Here is a 22,158-nt window from a genome sequence, read left to right on the forward strand (position 1 = left end):
TTGTGTGTGAGTGGTGTACTGTTTTTTTTCCGGTGTCTGCTAGCGTTACAATAACAGAGAAGGGGGGGGGGGGGGGGGGGGTTATGGAACCCTACAAAGTTTTTGTGTAACATGAGAGGTCATATTATTTGTTGATGTAGATTTCGTATTACATTTGATGACAGTTTGACGTTACTAAATTACATAGCTATTTGCACAGCTAACGCTAGCTACCAGACCATGTCAAGAAAGGCAACATTAGTTTAGACAACACTGCGCGCAGTATCCATCTCTCATATCAGGTAACGTTGTGTTAGCTAGCTAGCTAGTGTAATTAACGCAATCTAATGTCAGCTAACAATTAGAAAAAACGCTAGCTAATGCTAGCGACCGGTACCAACCTCGCAAACCGTCTCTCGGATGCAATGCTACCTTGTTGCAACGTTGCAATGTGGCTTACTAAAGGCTAGTTCAGATCAATGATTCGCAACGAGACTGGATGCAACTTGCAAAATTCAAGACGTCTGATTGTGAACGTTCTAAAACTGCACTTGGCGATTTGACAAGGTGGGTCTTTTGAGACCCCAGGCAACGGCTTCAGACGCTCTGCAACTAACCAGTTCACACCGCTGCAATCTGCAACTAACCAGTTCACACCGCTGCAATTTTCTCTGCAACATTTTAAAACCGTTTTGTCTCGTTGCGAATCATTGATCTGAACTGGCCTTAATATTACCGTTATTTACATTGCCATGAAGTTCATAAATATATAGCCGGGGTATAGGTGGACCAGAGCCGGGTCTGATTTCTGTGTAAAGATGTCAAGCCGGAGAAAACTAAATAAAAGAATAAGGCAGTATGGATTAGCGTTGTTATTATTTTATTACGCTTCCTCATATGTTCCTTCAGCCTTGATGCCCTTTTTTGATGAAATTTCCTTTGTTTTTGTTTTATTCTTCTTAGTCTGATTGCTAATTTAACACCCAGCTCAGCTGTATTCTCGAACAGTTTAGCTAGCAAAACCAGAAACACCAGGGGTAACATTTTGCAAGGCAGTTGTTTCAAAAATATCACACAACAATCATTCAGGACTGTTTATTGTGCACGAGATACATAATTGCACAAGCCACAGCGAATCCCGCAAATTATTCTCTGCAGTGTAAAGATGTTCATACCAGGCAAATGGTGGATAAAGAATGTTTGTGGAAATTGATCATCGCTAATTCTACCCAAGGTCTGCTACGGCATTTTAACCCGGCTCGGCAGTGTAAAGACAGCTTAAGTTAGCCTAATGTTAGACAATGAATGAGTTTGTACATAACGTTACTTTTATAACAACGCTTTTTTATTCAGTAAATAGTAAGTGTTATAGTTGGCGTGGCCCAGGTGCCAACTGACCGACGTCACACAGGCGACACTGGTTGGATCCGGTTGGATCTATGGGAAGTGAGGTCCAAAAACACACCTGCAATTACCGCTTCTCGCCATTGGTACCGCCAAAGAGAACGAAACGGAAATCTTCGAGATTGTAACTTTAAATGCTCTCGCTGCAGCTGTGCTCATTTACATAACCAGTCTGAGTATTTTCCATCTCCTAAGTCACAGACACCAAGACCCAACACAATGTACAATAAGATTACAATAAAATAATTGCCGATGTTCTCGTTTCACGGTAAACTGGTGCATAACACATAGCACATGACTGAGCCACCTATGAATGCTTACACTACAGTATGTGAAATGCCAGCATTAGGGAATAGTGCAAAAACCTCTTGAAAGACACTCAATTTCTTTGTGAGGGGGCTGAATTCTAACAAAGCAGGTCACTACTAGCCACAACACTAACCCTGCCCAGGTTACAAAAATGTCCCTATAGTGTCCCTCTTCAATAAAATAATAATGATTTCACATATATACAGTGAGGTCCATTAGGTTTGGGACAAAAACATATTTTTTTCTTGATTTGGCTCTGTATTCCACAATTTTAGCAATTGAACACAGCTGACTAATCAGACACACTTGTGAAGCCATTTGTCATTATGGTGCCCTGAAATGGGGGGTCTGTGTATAAAAGATGCTGCAATTTCTACACAGTGAAACCAATATGTATAAATACCTTTTAATAAAAGCAGAGAATCAAACAATAATTGTTTGATTACAAATCTAAAATTGTGGAGTACGGAGCCAAATCAAAAAAAAAGATGTCTTTGCCCCAGACATTATGGAGCTCACCATATATTATATATCTGAAATCATTTGCCAGACATAGGCTACTACAAGTACTGAATATAGCAGGTGGTATATCAAGTAGCAGCATTCTATTCACTGTTTTCAAACCCAATTAAGCAATCTTTTTTAGTTCAGTCCTGGTCTTCCTATGTGATTACTGTCCATGCCTTAATTGCAGGCCTAGATCAAATTAATAGTGTCATTGGCACTTCATATGACAAGAGCACAAATACAAGGAATTTCAGACAAAGACTGTGTGATTTATTGGCTTACACTGAATAAAAAGTTATCAACAACAAAAACTCACATTTTCTTTTGTAAATGTCTTAGCATTAGGAGCTTCTTGGGATAACAGATAATTAGCCTATATAAAAAGGAATTAACTATGTATGAAAAAGTTTCCTCCTGAAATTCAAGAAGGCAGTTTATTTGTCTCAAGCAAATGCATGTGAAATGTATTAAATATTTCTGTGCTAATAATACTGCCACACATCAGTCCCGGTTATAGACTGCTGTGATTGGGGGGAAAGGGAGGGGGGACTTTTTATTCAGGGCACCGTGTGTGCCATACAGTTTACAGGCTTTTTACATCCTTTATATGCTACAGTGTGTATTATAGTCTATACTGTGAGGTCCATAAGTATTTGGACAGTGACAGAATTCTTGTTGTTTTGGCTCTGTACCTTAGCACATTGGATTTGAAACGAAGCAATGAATATGAGGTTAAAGTACCGACTGTCTGCTGCAATTTAAGGGTATTTAGATCCATCCATGGGTGATCTGTGTAGGAATAACATCCTTTTTATACACTGCCCCCACCCCCCTCACCTATTTTAGGGGACCATAAATACTGCAATTGGTCAGTTTAAAACAGTGTTAAATAAAGTGGTCAAATTTAGCACTTGGTTGCAAATCCTTTGCCTGCAATGACTGCCTGAAGTATGTGACCCATAGACATCGCACACACTGAGTATCTTCCCTGGTGATACTCTACCAGGCCTGTACTGCAACCACTCATTTCCTGTTTGTTTCCGGGGCTTTTTGTGTTCAGTCTTGTCTTCAGCAAGTGAAAGTTCAATTGCATTTAGGTCAGACACGAACATTCTACTTCTATGAAAAGCTCCTTGGTTGCTTTAGCAGTATGGCTCATTGTCAGAAGTTTGGCTCATTGTCCTGCTGCAAGTGCCATTCAATGAGTTTTCAGGCATTTGGTTGGTTCTGAGAAGATTTATGTACACTTCACAGTTCATCATGCTGCTGCCGTCAGCAGTCACATTATATTACAGGCATTTAGCAGACGCTTTTTCCAGAGCAACTTACATTGTATCCAATTATACAGCTGGATATATACTGGAGCAATGAAGGTTAAGTACCTTGCTCAAGGGTACAATGGCAGTGTCCTACCGGGGAATCGAACCTGCGCCCTTTGGGTTACAAGAGCCATTATAGCCATTATACTACACTGCCACATCATCAGTAAAGAGAAGTGAGCCAGTTCCAGTAGCAGCCATACATGGCATAGCACCACCTCCACCATGTTTCACAGATGAGGAGGGGGGGCAGTTCCTTTCCTTCTCCTCACTTTCCTCTTTCATTAATTTTGGTACAGGTTAATACTTGTTTCATATGTCCAAGGGCATAATTTTAGCTTGAATATCGAGGGGGATGAAATGCAGACTCCAAAAACTGCAACCTTGTAAGTGGTCCAGGGGTGGGGCCCTTGAAAGAAATTTTTCAAAAGAACAGCGGTAAAATGATAATTCTGGTGAATTCTAAGGGGGAAATATTTCAGATTACTAATCAGTATATCCAAATTACATCATGAAATCAATTTTGTCATCATCATGCTATATTATTGGGGGGGGGGGGGGGGTATTTGTTTTGAAATATTGGGGTGGGAAGGAGGGGTTGAGCCCCCTATCCCTCCCATAAATTACACCCCTACATCTGTCCATAAGACCTTGTGCCAGCTCTCTACAGTTATTTTAATGTACTTTTTAGCAAACTCTAACCTGGTCAGTCTGTTCTTAAGGATTACTAGTGGTTTGCATTTTGCAGTGAATACTCTGAGGTTATGTCTGTGGTCTTCTCTGTAAGGTAGGCTTTGACACATCTATGCCTTCATCCTGGAGGTGTTCTTGATCTTTTCAACTGCTGAAAATTGGTTTTTCTTCACAATTGATAGTATCCTTTTGTCCTCCTCTACAGTGGTCGTCCCAGGTCTACTAGGTTGTTTGTTATTACTACACTCACCAGTGTGTTTTTGCTTCTTTACAATGCATCACACAGTTGATTTTGACAAACCCAATGTTTGGGGTATGTCTCAAATTGATTTATTCTGATCTGTCAGACTCATGATGGCCTGCTTTACTGGCATTGACACGTCTTTGGTCCTCATGTTGGGAGACAACAGCAGCAGACCCCAAATGCAAATGTGACACCTAGACCTTATGTTAGCTTTCTTTTGCGTGAACTAATGATGGAAGAACAAACATTTGTCCCAGAAATAGCTGAGCAGCCAACTGACCAATTACTTTTGGTCCCCTGAAATGGGAAGGCTATGTATAAAAGGGCTGAAATTCCTAAAAGCATCACCCAATATAGATAATAAATACCCTCAAATCTATCTACTCTGCAATAGATTGGCGGCCTGTCCAGAGCGTATTCCTGCCTCTCGCCCAATGTCCATAAAAGGGACTGTCAATCAATGAAAGCTACTACACTGAACCTCAGCAAGAAATTAAGCAGCAAGGACTTCCATCTATATTCACTTATCCTGGGCAGGGTCGTGGGGGGTGCTGGAGCCAATCCCCACGTGCATTGATCATGATGCAGGATTGCACCCTGAAATCTATCGCAGGCTTCACAAAGATAATGTTTTAAAAAGGTTTTTTTATGTTTTCCCTTGTAAGTTTTATTATCTAGCTAAATTGTTTTATTTGTTATTTTCAACAGAGCATTTTTATGATTGGCTAAGCAGAGAAAAAGTGGGGAATAAGGTGAAAAATACTAACTTTAAAAAAGTGTAATTTTTTATACAGGTGGATCAATATAATTAATTATCCGAATAAATGGTCTAAGTTTCGGGGGGGGGGGGATGTGGCCTCATCCCCTAGATCCAGCCCAGCCATACATTAGTGCTAAGAGGCAGGCCATGTATTAGGCTACCTCACACTTTGTTGCAATATCGGATGACCTAACTTGCATGTGGAAAGTTACCACACAAATGGAAGTGACTGATTTTATTCAAGCTTTATTTCCACTGCTTACTCCATGGGGTGTGGTTATTTTAAAGCAACTGGTGTGGGCAATAATTGAGCCTTTCAAAAGGCAAACATGAAATATTGCTATTTTGTATTCCTGAGAGGAATACAAACACTGATGTTCTCTACTTTTGTCACACGCTTTGGATAAAAATTGGATGAAATGTGAATGTTTGGTATAAATCACAAGTAGGACATCCAAAAATAAACCAAACTTTTTTTTTTTTTTTGACAGATGAGCTCTCCAGAATTGCAACTGTAACGAAGTACGACATTTTCTTCTAAACAGGTTTTGTTGCCTGCGATTAGCTCCATGATGTACGCGTGGTTTAAAGACGACCACAACATGCATTGAGACCATTGGCCCATCATAAATTAACATTCTGTACGTTCAATTTTCTTTATTTTCCCGTATATTAATTATGTTTCTCAGTGTGTCACTTTCAGCTTGTGTGCACATTCATGTTAGGACTCGTTGGCCTATAGCATTTGTTCCAGTAAGCCGTAGGTTAGGCCTACTACCCAACAATGATATTTAACATAGATATTTAAATATTATTAAATAAAACTAAATGTAACTTCTTTGTTTGAATTTTGTTATCAGGTCGCCTCCAAGTTGGACACCAGGTAAACATTTCTGCTGATTTTAGGAATTATGTATTATACATGCAAATAACATACAGTCCTACAATAGCCTACTATCGCCGCTATTTTCCCCAACAAGAACGCAAAATTGATTGCAAATCAGAAATCAATACTTTCCTAAAACAGTGGAATTTGATTTACATTTTTTTTTTTTATAACAGCGTTATTCGTTGCGTACTGTCTCTGGAAACTAAGACTGTCGAAATAGCAGCCTGGGGCCATGGAATGCACAGACTCGTCTCACCTGCATAAACTTGCAGCTAAGAAACATTCTAGAGCGGAAGATTTTTCGAAGCTGTCACACCAAACCTTGCACAGTCATATCTGAATTATTGTCGAATGTACTTTCTTCTTAATTGTCTCAGTATACAACTAAGGAATTATGAGCCTACTATGTTAATATGTTAAAATAAATAAACAATATGCTAAGTAGGCTATGTTGCTAAATGAATGATGAACGCTGTAGTCATCGAACGTCGTGCGCACAAGGTAGGGTATGCGCAGGTAGGCTTACAGTAGTAAAATGAAGACCCTTAGCACACAAAAACAATTTAAACAAAATACATTAGATTTTTTTTGAAATCGTAGGAAAGTCTATCCTCTCGTAAGCCCATATCGGTAAAATAGATTTCTTCTAACTATTAACCTGCATGTCACATAAATAACCCACAAAGACAAGCTGAGTAAAGCCAATCACTGTGAAGAGTTGCGACCATCACTGAATACAGGTGGTAGTCCACAACAGATTTATCTAAACACTTCTTTAATAAAGTGACGAGTTGTACTCTTTTCAGCCACCCGAAAAACGTGCAGTCTCCTACTTCCCTTTTTCTTCCGTCCCCTCTATTTACTCTAGTAATGCAGGTATAATACCGCAATACGTGTGGCTAATTTTAAACATTCACAGACGTTTAATTAGCTATTATTGGTCACCAACCTGCTTTAAAGTCGTTCCAATTTGTTTCTTCTTCCAATACAACGTGCAATGGAAAAGTAATCCAGCGTTTGCTTTAGTTTGGGTTACGGAGAAGTTTGCTGTGAACTGTTAAGCCACACCCCAGCTTAGTTTCTCCTAGTACTTCCTTATTTCTGCAATGTCTGAAGTTTAAGAAATTGTTTAGCAGACAAATTAACTTGGCAATTGGCCAAATAGCAAATAAATTCGTGGGTCTCCATATCCACCCGTCTTGTAAATTCCATGTGTAGCCCATCATCAAACCGAATTAAAATTACGATTCATAATACAGTCATATTCTCTGCACATAAACACATCTCCCTCGCTTATTTTAGACAGGTGCCCGTTTGCACAATACATTGGCCAACGTCTGTGTGATTCGAAGGGTCAAACTATATCACAATAAATCGTCGCGTCATTTTTTCAACCTTTTATAACAGGCAATGCAAGCAACATATAGTTGCAGGCCGAATGAAGTGGACATTCACAAGGACACAAGAACAAGAATAGCTTTAACATTCTGTTTTCATTTCAGAAACATCTTTTTGGTGCTTTTGTGAAACACATTCGATTTTTACTGTGAAGTCATTCAACTTTTTTCATTTTACTGCGAAGAACTATCCAAGTTGTAGCCTACCATCCCCCAGGACAAATCTTGCTGGGGTTGGAATGCTTTTCGGGGGTTACCTTGCTTTAATAATGGTTCCACTACAAACGCTTGGTGCACAATGAAAACATTATACACCACCGCAATTTTGTCACTTACAGACTGAAAAGAATATGAAAACGGCCACCAAAAAATACACCAGGCCTACCTGGATTTCAGTGTTTTTCTTTCTTTTTTCTGTTTTTGCGCGCCGCAATACAAACACTGACATCTTCTGGCCGAAAAATATTGAATCGTCCTGGAAAACCGTATAGACAATAGGCCAAATATAATCTCACCTGGTAGAAAATGTTGCCTTTCTTCCAAGATTAAGATTATATAGACTATGTAGGTATTGACTATACTAGTGTGTCGTGAGACCCCTCAAGGGATGCCTCATCGGAATGTCAAAAATATTCGAATATCATCCTGATATTTTTTTTCAACGAACTTAAATTTGAACTTAAAATTAAAATATTTGTTTTAGGTCCCCATTTCGAATTAACATAAATATATTAAGTGCGTGCTTCAATCGCCATCACATTCATGAATGCCCCATACCTATATAGCACAGAGAGTTTGGCACTTTTCATGGTTCCCTACAGAAATAATCACAATGACCACAGACTCTCAGCTCTTAAAAACGTAATTTTTTTGCCCCATTTCAAACGACAGAATTCACAAACAACTTCACTTGAGTTTTCTTCTTCTTCTTTTTCTTCTTCTTCTTCTTCTTGCTGTCGATTACATCATCACAAATGCTCCAGGCCCACAAAGAATACTTCTCCACATTTGACATTTAGGTACATAAACCAATAACAATATTGGATACACACGCAGAATAGACATAGAGAAGAGCACTACTCGTAGGTAACATTACCGGTCGTATAGAAACTGCCCCAATATAATGACATCCTCAGGACAGGCATACCGTTTTTCTGTAAGTCTAAATGGTCACATTCACCACTGTGCCTGTGTTGGTAACTCAATTTTTAACTTGGCTACTGGGTGGCACAGAGGTGCAGTGGGTAGCAATGTCCAGTTTCCCCCCACAGTCCGAAGACATGCAGGTAGGCTATTTGGCTATCTTAGCTCACACATTAAACAACCTCTATTCTAGTGTTTCCTAAATTGTTTAAAGTAATTTAGCCCTGTGTTTTTTAATCTTACCACCTGAAGACAACAGAGTGTGAGAACTTAAATATCAATTGTAAAATAAATACTGTACATACATACATTCACATATACTACACTTCATTATCCACATCGGGACATTTCCCTAGCAGCGTTCAAAATTCACATTTACAGACACATTGACACCTAGAAACATATGATCATTCACACGACAGAAGGGCCAGAGGGGCATTTTTGCTATTTGATATGTTCAGTTTGAATGACCGTATTGTCTTCAGATGGTAAGAATAAAAATCACAGGGGTAAGTTACTTGAAACAATATAGTAAACATTGGGTACCATTGCAAAACAATAGGCAGCATATTTTTATGACCTAATTGGACCTAATTGGCCCGATCAGAAAATTTTGGCATTGGTGTTTCATAGGAAATATCAATTGAAACAAATTCCCTCTACAAAGTACATAAAAGTGCCAAAAACAGCAATGAGTTGCCCCATTGTACTGTAATAGCTATACTATAAATATAGGGACTTGCTGGCAGCAATTAGCTTGTAAGTTGGTGTAATACATTTCACAATATGTTTACCGTAATAACAATTACATTACTTAGATGGGTACTGTAATTGTATCTACAGTAATCATACTGTGAAATATTTTAAAGCCATTCACAGTACAAGCTAATTGCTGCAGGCAAGTTACTCTGAATTTTACTGTATTCCATTTACATTAACTTGCTGGCAGCTATGCAGTTATTTTACATGATATTTTTTACTTAGGCCTAATTATGTCTATTCATTATCTTACCTACTTATTTCTGGTCAGGGTCACAGGGGAGTCTATCCCAGCAGGCATTGAGCAGGAGACAGGAACACACCCTGGACAGGGTGCCAATCCATTGCAGGGAACCCACACCATTCACTCACACCAATGGGCAGTTTAGCCGTACCAGCATGTCTTTGGACTGTGGGAGGAAACCAGAGTAGCCAGAGAGCATGCAAACTCCACACAGAAATCCCCAACCTGGGAGAGTCTTGCTGGGAGACAATGGTACTTTCCACTGTACCACCCTGTTTAAGTATACGCAATGAAAAAATCTACCCGTCTATGGTCGGTTAGGGGGACTTCTTGGTAGGGTTTTAATCTCCCCTGTAAGGCCCCTGTCTGTTGACTGACAGGTCTTTTGACTTTGAAAATTAAAATGTATTTAACTTTACATTATTATTTGAATTTTGTCAGGGTAGATGCGTGACAACACAGAAGTGAAAACTGCAAATGAAAGAACAGTGTATTTTCATTTATGTAAGCTGTGTACCATGAGAAGTTGGCTGGCCTTCGAAAATGGAAAGTAAGACTGCCAATTGAAATATCATTTCCTTTTTGTCATCAATCATGCATTTACAAGAAGAAACTGTTATTTTAGATCTAGAGATTATATTTTTACCGTTTGAATTTTAATTGTGATAGGTTTGTGTCATGTATGGTATGGAGACTTGCATACATTTTCTAATTGTCAGATAAAGTGTGTAAAAAAATGAAAATGCTATTTCTGCATTTGAATTTGAATTATGTCATGATTTCTGACGATTATGTCATGCACACATAAAATAAAAATGAAATGCAATTTCAAATGCAATTACGGACGACAAAGTTTGCATAACCTTTTGTGGCTAGAAAATTTTTGAGGCAAATAGGCCTATTACTGTATTAAGATTTACAGCAAAAATGTATTTACTATAAATTAACCTGCCATCCAATTTGGACCGGAATGCTTTGCAGATCTACAGATTGGTAGCAAGCACATCATGATTGATAAGTAAATTATTTGCAGTATTGCAGCATAGGCACACCTATATGGTTAAGTGGCCACTTAGTATATGACCATTGGTAAATATGCCTTAATATGCATCCATGAACTTGAAGGTGTGTTCACTGACTAAAATCAACATTTAGCAATTTGGATAACAGAAAAAAAATCTAAGAACTGATAACAATAAGCTGGCTTTGTATAGTATGCTTGAAGAAAGGTTGGGTTGACATCACAACTAGAATAAAAGAAAAACCACACTAATGCTGAAAAACATGCAATAAAAACCTTTGGACAAAAAACCAAAAGTAGCATAAAATCATGGGCATGCTGCTCTAGATCTAAAATGTGATGTGCACATGCGCAGTACCCCTTGGTAGGACAACTCGATAGATAGGATGAAATGTTCTGTCGATTTGTCCTACCTTATCAAAATATCCTACCCGTAGCACAAATTTATAATCAGGTCTATTGATCTTTCCCTATTGGAAAATACTACTGCTATGAGGGACCAAAAATACCAAAATTTAAAATACCAAAATTATTTTATGATAAAATAATGCAATAAAATGTAAAGAGTAAATGAATTTACACAGAAATTAATTTACATAGCATAACATAAATGGGTATTTCTGCATTTATTTATTTCTATATTTATTTATTTCTTGCTTCATTAATTTCTGTATATATTTATACGTGTATTTATTTATTTCTTGATTCATTTATTTCTGTATAAGTTGCTAACAAGTTGCTATATTGAAACTACAACAGTTGTCATGTTCAGGCAGGCTAGTATGAAACTTTAGTGGTGGTTGGCAGAATGCATCTTTTGTTTGTAGTTTCAATATAGCAACTTACTTTTTTAAAAGACATAGCAGCTTTGAAATTCATGGTTGAGATATTCACAACTGTACGTTATGTCACAGAACAAAACTCTGTTAACCACAGACCTTATCTTCTGCATAAATCAAAATTCCTATGGGAAAGAAGCATTGGAAACCTGCTGAGGGAATCCACGGCTCCCAATAACCCAATGCTAACTCACTTCCTGGTTTTAGAACTACAGATTGCAACACCCTATTACGCACCACTGGGGCTGCTGACCATAGTTGGCATTGGCATGGGTCGGATTTGGTCTAAGACCGTAGGGCTCACTCATGCACTTTTCTTGAGTGAGATATCCAACAGCCCTAACCAGGGGCCTCTTGAGATTAATGATCTCTTTTGAAGTTCAAATGCAATGTAGTACAATGATCTATCCTAAAATGTGTAGAAACAGTTGCAACTATGCAAAAACAGGTAGCTAAAATGTTTTTTCTTCACTTCAGTGTAGATAGTAGATAATCTAGCTTAATTTGTTTGTGTAAGCTGTTCCATGATGATGGAGACGTATACATAAAATCCCATTTCTGTTCTTCTGTCCTGCTTGGCTCTTCCACTCCTCTACTTGACATTTGACATGATATGACATTTTTGCAGTGAGGATTCCACTAGGGAACAAAGAAATCATAAAATAAGGAAAGACTATTTTGATGCATCCACAGAGTTTTTTTTTCTCCTTAGGAGGGTAACTTAAAGAGGAAAACAATGTCTATGAAACACTCTGGCTTTATGTTAATTGAATTGGATCAGGGATCTCAAAATCTAGTCCTGGAAAGCTACAGTGTCAGAAGGGTTTTTGTGGTTTTCCTTAAACCAGCAGCAGATTTAGACCTTAGATTTGACCAATTAATGACTTAAATTAAGCGTAAAAATGCTGAAACACTGCAGACACCGTGGCCCTCCAGGATCTGAGTTTCAGATTCCTGAACTACAAAGACCCAAGTATCAGTGAAAGAATGTGAAACAGGGTCTTAGATTTTCTGTTTGGATGCACATTTAAAGTCAGTTAGCTCTTAAGTATCATGTTCACTTCCAAAATGGACAATGGCGTCCCACAGGGAGGTCTTGCTATTAGCTCTTCTATTTAACGTGAAAATGATCTGGAGAAGGTAGGTATCATTTTATGCTGACGATGTGGCAGAAGGTTGGGGGTGCATTTTTCGGTTTGCAAGGTATTGGAGGCTGTGGTGTTTAGTGGATGTCACACCTGGAGAAGCAAGCAATAGGACTAGCTATGATTAGCTTCCTTGGCATTTCCTCAAATCTTGTAATGAGATCATTGGCACAAAGATGAGGGTTGTTAAGCATTTCCACCAGCATTTTGACATATTTCTGCTAATTTGTGCTGATAGTGCCAGAGCTATGGTTTCAGGGCACATTGGTTCAGGTATTATAGGTATCTATTTTGTAGAGGAGACAATGCAACAGATGGGGTGTCAGTATATTCTACTGAGAGTATGTTCTTGTCTACACAATACTGTGCAGAGGAGAAGTGAGGCCTGAGCGAGCAAGGCACATGCTGAGATATAGCTGAAACGAAACTGTGTTTCGTTTGTCCTTCTATTCTACAGAATGTACTTCTTATGGGTGTCATACTATGTCTCTGTTGGATACCTGCACATGTTGGGGTGAAAGAAAATGAAACAGCTAACATGTTAGCTAAAATGGTGCAATGTAATGCAGAATGACAGGTGGATGTGTATGTATGGATTTGAAGGAGTGAGGCCAAATCTCTGTTACAGGCAACAATTCAGTTTGTCAAAAACTGTAAGGGGAAATTGGCTAAAAATAGATCTAGGGCAATGAAGGGCATTTATTAATGTTACAACAACAATTTAGTCATTTAGCAGATGCTTTTAGCCAAAGTGACTTACGAAAGGACATTGCACATGGTAAGAAAACACAATAAGAGCTAGAGATGATCATTTGACATTTGCCACTGTCAAGGTGGGAAAGAAGAGGGTTACAAAAATAAAAATATAAACAATAAACCAAAATAAATAAATACTATGATATAAACAGATGAGATTTAGATTTTTTCCCCCCTTTTTAATATCCTAAAAGCAAAAAATATATATTTCACATTGCTGGAATATTTGGTATTGGTAAATATCTTGGCTCTGATGTCATTAGCACAATGTTTTTCACCAGTAAGCAGTAATGGAAAACTGTCTAATTATACCCCTGCTTGTGACCCAGTGCTGAGTCACTGTACCATATATGGACTATGTGGGCATCATGGCTTGTTGCATGCATGGCTGCATATGTAATGGGTGTAGTTCGGCTAGTTCACTAATGAAGCACAGTAAAGCAAAGATCTCGTAGCAAATTGCCACAACAGCACTATCTGGTGATGGAACCTTTAAATTCAAAAATAAGGATGTTACTCTTGGCTTTGGGCGATTTCGCCTTTAGCTGACTGGTAACACGTCTGCTTAATGAATCACTGGGTGAGTGAGAAGCTCAGGTTCAAATCCCATACTGGACCCAGGCAAATTTCTAACTTGTTATACATAACCCCATTGGAGTGAACTGAAGTCACTGTCATGTTTGTGGGACCAGCTTGAGATGATGCATACTTTGTGACATGGTTCATTATCCTGCTGGAGGTATGCATTTGAAAAAGTTTAGATTGTGGCCATAAAGAGTTAGACTGTGCACATGCTCAACAACAATGCATAGGTATTCTATGCCATTTAAATTATGCTCATTTGGTATTATTGGGCCTAATGTTTGCAAAAAAAAAAAAAAAAAACATTCCCTACACTACGCTGCCAGCAGCAGCCTCCACCGTTGACACAAGGCTAGATGGATTCATGCTGTTCATGCCAAATTCTGACCATAACTCCTGCATGTTGCAGCAAAAAACTACATTCATTAGATTAGGCAATGTTTTTCCAATCTTCAGTTGCCCAGGTATTCAGTTTTGGGGATGTCGTGCCCACTGTAGCCTTATCTTCCCATTCTTAGGCTGAAGTTATTGGAATCCAGTGTGGTGTTCTGCTGCTGTAGCCCTCAACGCATTGTGCATTCAGAGATGCTCTTCTACACACCACTGTTGTAAACAGAAGTTATTTGAGCATGTTTAGCCTTTCTGTTAGCTTGAACAAGTCAGCCTATTCTCCTCTGACCTCACTCATCAACAAGGTGTTTTTGCCCACAAAACTGCCACTCACTGCATTTTTGTTGTTCAGCGTACTATTCTCTGTAAACTTTAGAGACTGCAGCTTCTGCAATTCCCAGGAAGACAACCGTTTATGAGATACTGGTAACACCACGTCTAGCACAAACAATCATACCATGGTCAAAGTCGCTTAGATCACATGCCCATTCTAATGTTTGGTTGAGCAACAACTAAACCTTCACCATGTCTGCATGGTTATTATATTAACTTGCAATCACATGATTTACTCTTTTGGAGCAGCAGACTACTCGCATTAACAAACAGGTGTACCGAATGAAGTGCACATATCATAGACGGTAGAAAAATACCGTATATATACATATATAAATGCATATGTATATTCATGCAATATTCATCATGGCGGCACTATCTGAATCCTTGCTGGTCTGCTTCATACTCCAAAACGACAGATGGCGCTCTGCACATCTTGAGTTTATATTTATGAATAGACAACCAACGAAGAAAAATAACATTGGTTGCTGTGTTATCATGGCCGCCTCGGCGTTTTTAGCAAGGACTGTTCGTTCTCTGTCTGTGACATTACGAGTTTCTTCGCAGGTATACAAATACATTATAGCAGTATTGATTTGTACCGTGTTCCGTGTCGGAAAACCTGTTTGGCCTAGATTAGCTAGCTAGCTGAATCAAATGTCTTAGATGCCATTATTGCTTTGCCACCCTACTGATTCATTCATTATAACGCTACACCATTGCACTTTTTAATGTGTTCTGTGCTAGACTATCTAATTTGCCCATGTTCTCATGTGTCGTTTTAAATCTAATATTAGCTACTTTGCTTCATGTGAGGATATTAAACGGAGCGAGCATTTTTCTGAACAATTAGACATGGGTCAAGGACCAAGCTTGGTTGCTTCTGGCCACAAGCTTTACCTTGCAACATGTGACAACATGCTACTTAGCAAGCTACAAACAACCTACGCAACGGTGAACAGGTAGCTAACTTTATGTAGCCAATATGCTTTAGGTAGTAGCTATGGTCCGCAAATTATGTCCGCCTAACTTGTAAATGTACGATAGGCATAATTTAATTTAGGGCTGGAAAGTTGCCACGACAGTGATCCATTTGGATAACGTAATCTTGGAATCGTTCGATAACTATTTGGTGTAGCACTAACAGTAGCTAGACTAAGTTAGAACTATTACGGCTCGCTAAAAGGAAAGTAAATTGGCTGTCATAGTGGTTAGCGAATACCAGCATGATTTTTAATTGAGTTTTGTGTGTACCTTTTTCAGTTTACAAGGAAACTTGACGCAGGCAAGAGTCACCGAAGGTATGCCGTCTTCTTCCATGTTGCATTGAAAAAGGCACATTTGCCACCTCGCACATTTGCCACCTCAGATTGTCCGGAAATTTTACGAAAAATGACTTCGAGTGCTGGAAGGATATTTGAGATAAGTCAAATACTTTTTGAGAAGCTTGCAGATAAAGTGTTCTTTCTGGGGGATCTTAAGCAACGATAGTTTATCACATTTTCGTTTGCCTTGTTTCCTGTACACTACGTAACATTTAGTAATTGAATACTTTTGATACGGTAGTATTATGAAGGGTATTTTGAGCAAAAAATGAATCTGATTGTATCATTTTGAGAGGGATGGTCAGGTCTTTACAGTCAGAGTTGCAAATCTCATAACGTCCTAGTCTACCAGCTAATTGTACGATTGTTGGTTATGGACAAAATAATATGTCTATTAATGCATATATCTTAATTGTATACATTAAGTAATCAGCTCAGCAGTATTTTTGCCTTTATTTTGATTTCTAAAACAGGAGTAGACTCCCCTGCATCAGTCCTTCGGCATGTGTCCACACAGGGGTTTTTCAGAACACCGAAATTCACAATGTAAGTTATGCTGGCTTCAGCACTCTTCATCATTCAGTCACTGTATGTCAGGCTAGTTTTGATATGAGTCGTTATTCAGTCCATAGGCAGCTTGTTAGCTTCCTCATTATTCACTGACTATACAGAATAGCTTTTAAACCAGCATATGCTGTATAGCCACAAAATATTGTTCAGGCAAAATGCAGTGCGGTGACCCAGGCTGCTGTAACCTTGGTTGTGTTTATGTGCTAGATCACTGTTACAGATGAGCCAGACGCTCTGTATCAGACGGTGGCCGTGCTGGTGAAGGGCCATGACCGTGCAGTTCTGGACAGCTATGAGTTCTTTGCTACGATGGCTGCACAGGAGCTGGGCATCCATGTCGGCAAAGTGTAAGTGCTCCTGAGCCCTGTCTTCCAATCCAAGAGAGGAAGTGAGTGCTTTTCAGCCCTGTCTCCCACGTTGAAGGAAATATGTGCCCTTGAGCCATATTTTCTAGGCTAGATGAAGTATGGGCCCTTTAGCCCTATCACAGGAGAGTGGAAGTGGAACTTATTTCCCAGCAGAGAAGGAGTAGGTGCCCTTGAACCCTTCACACGAACTGTGTCTACCATGAGAGAGAAGCATACTTGTCAACTGAGTCAAATTGGCCATTTACAGAACTTGTCTTCCCAGTCCATTTCACTGGCTAAAACAATGAATGATATTGTGAACAAAATTCTATCAGTTTGATCATTTCGGCTGAAGGCTGTGTACATTTGTGTCCCCCTGAGCAAAGGGCTTCCAGTGCTTAGCTAAAGAGAGGCAGCATGGTGCTTTCTGTCTGTGGGGCTCTTTATTGTCCTCTTAGAAATGATGACATGAATGATGGGGTTTATTTCAGATGCGAACCTAAAAAGACCATCGAGAGAATGACCCTCCTCAAGTCTGTTCACATTTTCAAGAAGCACAGAGTTCAGTACGAGATGAGGACCCACTATAGATGCATTGAGGTGAGACCCCTCCTGCTTTCCTCCTTCTGAAATAACGCTTAGGCCCGGGATCTCACAGTCCAATGCTGTTGAGCCAGCTATGTCTGCTGAACTGCTAGTTTTACTGGCCTTATAGCCTTAACGATGTTTGTATTCAGCAGAGTATACTTACATTGTGGGGAGTGCTGGATCTGTATCAGAGGCATTCAGTCATGTAAATGAGTGGTTTTGTATCAAGTGTGAGTCAACTTTTTTTTCCAACATAAACAGCTTCTGATCATGACAGACAAACGTCTTCAGTGGCTGTAGAAAATTTGTTTGGTAAATGGCCCTTGGTTTTGATGATAGTTATTGATACTTGGGGGGGTTGAATAGCACTCAGAGAGAGTTGTGAAATAGATTGTTTTTGGTCTCCTGTCTTTATAGCTGGCACGTGTAACAGGCTCCACAGCAAAGGTGTACCTGGAATATATTCAGCGGAATCTGCCGGAAGGAGTGGCCATGGAGGTGACCAAGGTAAGTGTGTTCTAGAAACGGATCAACTTTCTACACAGAGGTCTAGCTTGTTCAGCCTGGCCTTCATTGCTCAGTGGGGTTGAGGTTTGTACTGCATACTCAAAATGAAACTAAATCTGTAAGTCTGGAATGCCGTATCATCAGTTATGGGTATGACCACTTAACCTTGGTGACTTGTTATTCTTTGCTAGGAAGACTAGATTAAACCTTTTTTTTTTTAAAGTAGCAATGGTCTGTTTCCCACGGTTTCATATCTTCCTATTCCTGTGCTCCAGAGAACATTGAGTTGAGCATTGGACAGAGAGTTTAATTTGGTGTGCATGAACTTTAAATGCTCTTTTCCTCTCTTTCTCCCCAATTTGGATTTCCCAAGCATATTCAGCAGCGCTCACTGCTGCAATTGTCATTACTTAATTTCGGAGTGTGCAGATAGCAGCATGAATTTCTCTGAACCATATGATGTCAACCACTGTTTCTCATCAGGCACTGTTTACAAGCTAGCACAGACATGTCAAAGGAGGACTCTTCATGTAGGGCTTAAATGCTGGACTTGACCAGTGGGGGTTTCTGGTGCACAGTGAGATCCTGGGTGTTCCTCAATACCAAGAATGTCAAGTTCTGACCATAGACTGTAGAACAATATGGACAAAGTCACTGTGACCCATTGACTCCCCATGGGGTTGGTGGAAAGGGTTTTGAAGCCCGGGAAGTGTGGTTTCTGGGCGCCGCCATGTTGTACAAATAAAAAAAAGAGACTGTGCTGTAGGGACTTGAAGCCCAGTCATCCACTAAGCATGTGAGATACAGTGACTCGGTAGTGACGCAAACTGTCCCTGATTCGTCCACAAAATATTGCCGGCTTGCCCAAATAGCACAATAACTTAACAAATCGGCATAGGGGGAGACATTAGACGAAGAAAAAAGAAAAAATCTATTGCGACTACTTTTTCTGGTCGAAAAAATAATTGACTTTGTATTTTTACCATATTGTTGCCATTGACTTGCATTAAAACGGGTGGCTGAAACACCTATACTGGAGCCAACCACAGTGGTGCTAGTGAGCAACGTCTCTCAATAAAACAAGGAAGTGAGCTTCAAAAACGCAGCCCGGTTTTGGCCGCTTGGTTTGGACTTGAGTTCTCATGAAGAACTTTCTTGTCAATTTTCTTTGGCAGACCCGACTTTCAACAACCTAAGGATGGAGAATGCTGCTCTATGTATTTGAAATACAGTGCGTGCTTGTGATGTGTGGTTGTGCTACCACTACAAACGGGCAACAGCAGCCTTTCCTGACAGTCTTCCCATGCCCAGTGTAACTTAGTTCTATGTAAGGCTGTTTTACTTGTCTACAAGTAAGTTAGTTTACACTAATTCCAGTTATCACTTAAACTGACATACACTCAATGTGTATGTATGTTTTCAACATCATTTCACAGCCTTATATTTGTCAACATGCAATTTGTGTACCTCAAGGGTACGTGTACCTTGGCTAACACAATGCAGCCAAGCTAGCAGCAGCAACAAGTTACCTGAGCCATTCCTCATTTAACGTTGCTCTCTGTACCAGTTAATATCTAGCTAGCTTTTGCTGCAGCATACAACTGTGCTTGCCTCAAGTTGATGTGCACCATTACAACAGAGGCTAGTACTGGCAACAAGTTAGCTGAGCCTTCTCTTTCTGAAAGTCATATTTATGTTGTGTACACACATGCAATTACTGATTAAGTGTAGAAAGTAAATTTCTCAAGGAGATATTTAAATATTACAAGGAAAATAAATATAAAGATGGGTCTTCACATGACACATTGCCAGGAATTTGTAACATGATTTTAGATGTCAACATTCATTTTAAGCATTGTGGTTTTGAAATCACTAGCAAGCTTTGCATGAAGATTATTCAGTCTTCTTTGAAGAACTACTGCTGCCATTTATTCAGTTACACTTGATACAGATTAACAGTCATCCTGCAGATTCAGAGATGGAATACTTATGTGTTTGCAGTATCATGTACAATTTTTGGACATTTTCCCATGGAGAAAAACTCTGTATTGACTATAATTTTCTGTATTGACAGGCTTGTTCTAAAGAATGGAAATCTATGCTCAAAACAGCATTATCACTCAACATCTGTGTTTTCCTCAGTCATATATAAGTACTGGTGCTAGTCTAATGTAAACTAAAGAAAAGTCTAATTTAATGTCACCATACACAAACTTAATGTCACCATACATTATAACATTGAGAAGGCCTGAGCTGAACTGTCAGGAGGCAGCCAAAAGGAAATGAATAAGGACTACAAATTCTTATTTATTTAATTTAATCTTATTTATCCTAAGACTATAACCTGTCAAATGGAAACTTTGATTTGCAGTGTTAACAGCATGCTAACATGCTACTGTACCATTCCATCAAACTAGACATTGTTCATTTACTTGGTCTGAATAGCCTAGAATAATCTATTCTTGAAGGAACATGGTCATCTAATTACGCTGCCTGTTCTGCTGATCAAAACTGACCACAGCTATAGCCGTGCGCCAACATGATGCTACTTGATAAACATACTACCTACTGGGAAAACATTCAGCACTATCAGTAGCATAGCAACAGCTCCATTGCTGCTCAGAACGTCCAGTAAAGTTTAGAGTGTGGTTGACTAATTCATTGAGGAGTTTGACATCCCTGATCCAAATGAGAAATTAAAACTATTTTCTCATTTGCATCAGGGAACCCAGGTCCTGGAAGGCTATAGTATCTGCAGTAGGTTTGGGGGTGTTTCAGCATTTAAGTGTTTAAGTGATTGGCTAAAGAACTCACACACCTTGTTTCCATTGACTGATACTTTAATACTGCGGTCCTACAGGACTGGAGTTAAATCTCTGATTTTGATTATTTTGCTTTTGCGGTCTATGATCTCAGAATTGTCTTGTTTCCTCACTGATCCACCAATCAGTACGTTGACAGTGCTTTTTAAAAATGTACTTTTACCCTTTGTATGTTTGCATGAATAACAGGTGTAAGTGAATTATATGTTCTGTATAAATGGTCGGAATTGACACTACTTGTTCAATTTGTGTTTATCTGTCTAGACTGAGCTAATGAAAATTCCAGAGCACATCCAGAAACCCATGTGGGACTCAGTTCCCCAGGTGGAACAGCCCAGCCAAAGAGAAGTGAGCAGTAGGGAGTGAATATGCCCTCTGGAGGAAAGATGGCAGATCACAGTACTGCCGGCATCTTAGCCTCTCCTTCCTGCTCATCACCAGGAAGAGTTGATTCAGTGTGTGCCAGAAGATTCACCTTCATGGAGTGCAATAAAGTCATTTCGATATGTGGGCAGCATTCAATGTTTTTCCTGTTTAGGAAATTTTATGATAAACACCATTTCAACGAATTCACAGCCAGCTTGTAAATTTCGAGATATATTAACAACTGTTGCAATGAAGTCTGTAAGAGGAATTAATGTATGAAACAGTAAAGCCTTTCTTTTGTATGTGATGTCTGTTGAGTTGTCATTTCTTCCATAGGCCCGTTTCCATTTCCTTTGGGGGAGGGGGCATTTGTGTTACCAGCAGTACAGTATAAACAGAGCAAGTAGGGAGCTAGACTGGTAGCTTTCATAATTCTGCCCCTTCCTACTCTTTGCTATTCATGTGAGATAATGCATTTTAATAGTTTTGTAGGTCAAACTCATTTCCTCATTAAATTTGTTAATTTCACAGGGAAATTTATGTTTGTAATAATCATTTAATATACCATAGCTAAATCCTGTATGCAGAAGAAATTATTTTATATTAGAAATATTACTAATATCTTTTTTATACATTGGCAGCATTGTGACCAATTCAGTGACATAACAAGCATTAATATTTGTGAGAACCCTTTTCATTTGCACACAATTTTTATTTCATCAAAGCTAAACTGAAAATTCAGGGTTTTAATTTTTTTTTTTGGCCCTGATTGCGGATCACTTTGCTTTAGGCACAGTGCCCAACCATCCTCACCATCGGATAATGCTGGAGGGCAGAAGTGAAGTGACCATGGACTAATGTTTCCCAGCAACACCTGGGTCCACTATTGCATGGCTGTCTAAAAATAAAAAATTACCATT

General features: G+C 39.1%; 2 protein-coding genes across 3 annotated transcripts in view; one reads left to right on the forward strand and one right to left on the reverse strand.

The window, feature by feature from the left end:
• Positions 1 to 7,201, reverse strand: part of ptk2bb (protein tyrosine kinase 2 beta, b) — a 60,052-nt gene extending 52,851 nt beyond the window's left edge. The window contains exon 1 of one of the 2 annotated variants that reach the window (XM_035421775.1): positions 7,054 to 7,201. The gene's annotated coding sequence lies outside the window, so the exon portion shown is untranslated. The remainder of the gene's footprint in view (positions 1 to 7,053) is intronic. The other variant, XM_035421776.1, reaches the window with a different exon arrangement.
• A 7,956-nt stretch (positions 7,202 to 15,157) lies between these two features.
• Positions 15,158 to 21,545, forward strand: mrps10 (mitochondrial ribosomal protein S10). The gene is made up of 7 exons (XM_035423680.1): positions 15,158 to 15,280; positions 15,977 to 16,014; positions 16,512 to 16,584; positions 16,816 to 16,955; positions 17,447 to 17,555; positions 17,961 to 18,050; positions 21,137 to 21,545. Exons 1-7 carry the CDS (start codon positions 15,164 to 15,166, stop codon positions 21,236 to 21,238), a joined length of 669 nt encoding a protein of 222 aa, XP_035279571.1. The 5' UTR covers positions 15,158 to 15,163; the 3' UTR covers positions 21,239 to 21,545.
• The last annotated feature ends 613 nt before the right edge of the window (positions 21,546 to 22,158 follow it).

The sequence above is a fragment of the Anguilla anguilla genome, chromosome 6 (assembly GCF_013347855.1).
Source record: "Anguilla anguilla isolate fAngAng1 chromosome 6, fAngAng1.pri, whole genome shotgun sequence".
Lineage (NCBI taxonomy): Eukaryota > Metazoa > Chordata > Actinopteri > Anguilliformes > Anguillidae > Anguilla > Anguilla anguilla.

Excerpts from the sequence above, each read along its gene's own strand:
- mrps10 (XM_035423680.1), top strand. The coding sequence starts at position 15,164 with ATGAATAGACAACCAACGAAGAAAAATAACATTGGTTGCTGTGTTATC. Across the intron at positions 17,556-17,960 it reads CCCACTATAGATGCATTGAG|CTGGCACGTGTAACAGGCTC; the intron begins GTGAGACCCCTC and ends CTGTCTTTATAG. Across the intron at positions 18,051-21,136 it reads TGGCCATGGAGGTGACCAAG|ACTGAGCTAATGAAAATTCC; the intron begins GTAAGTGTGTTC and ends TTATCTGTCTAG.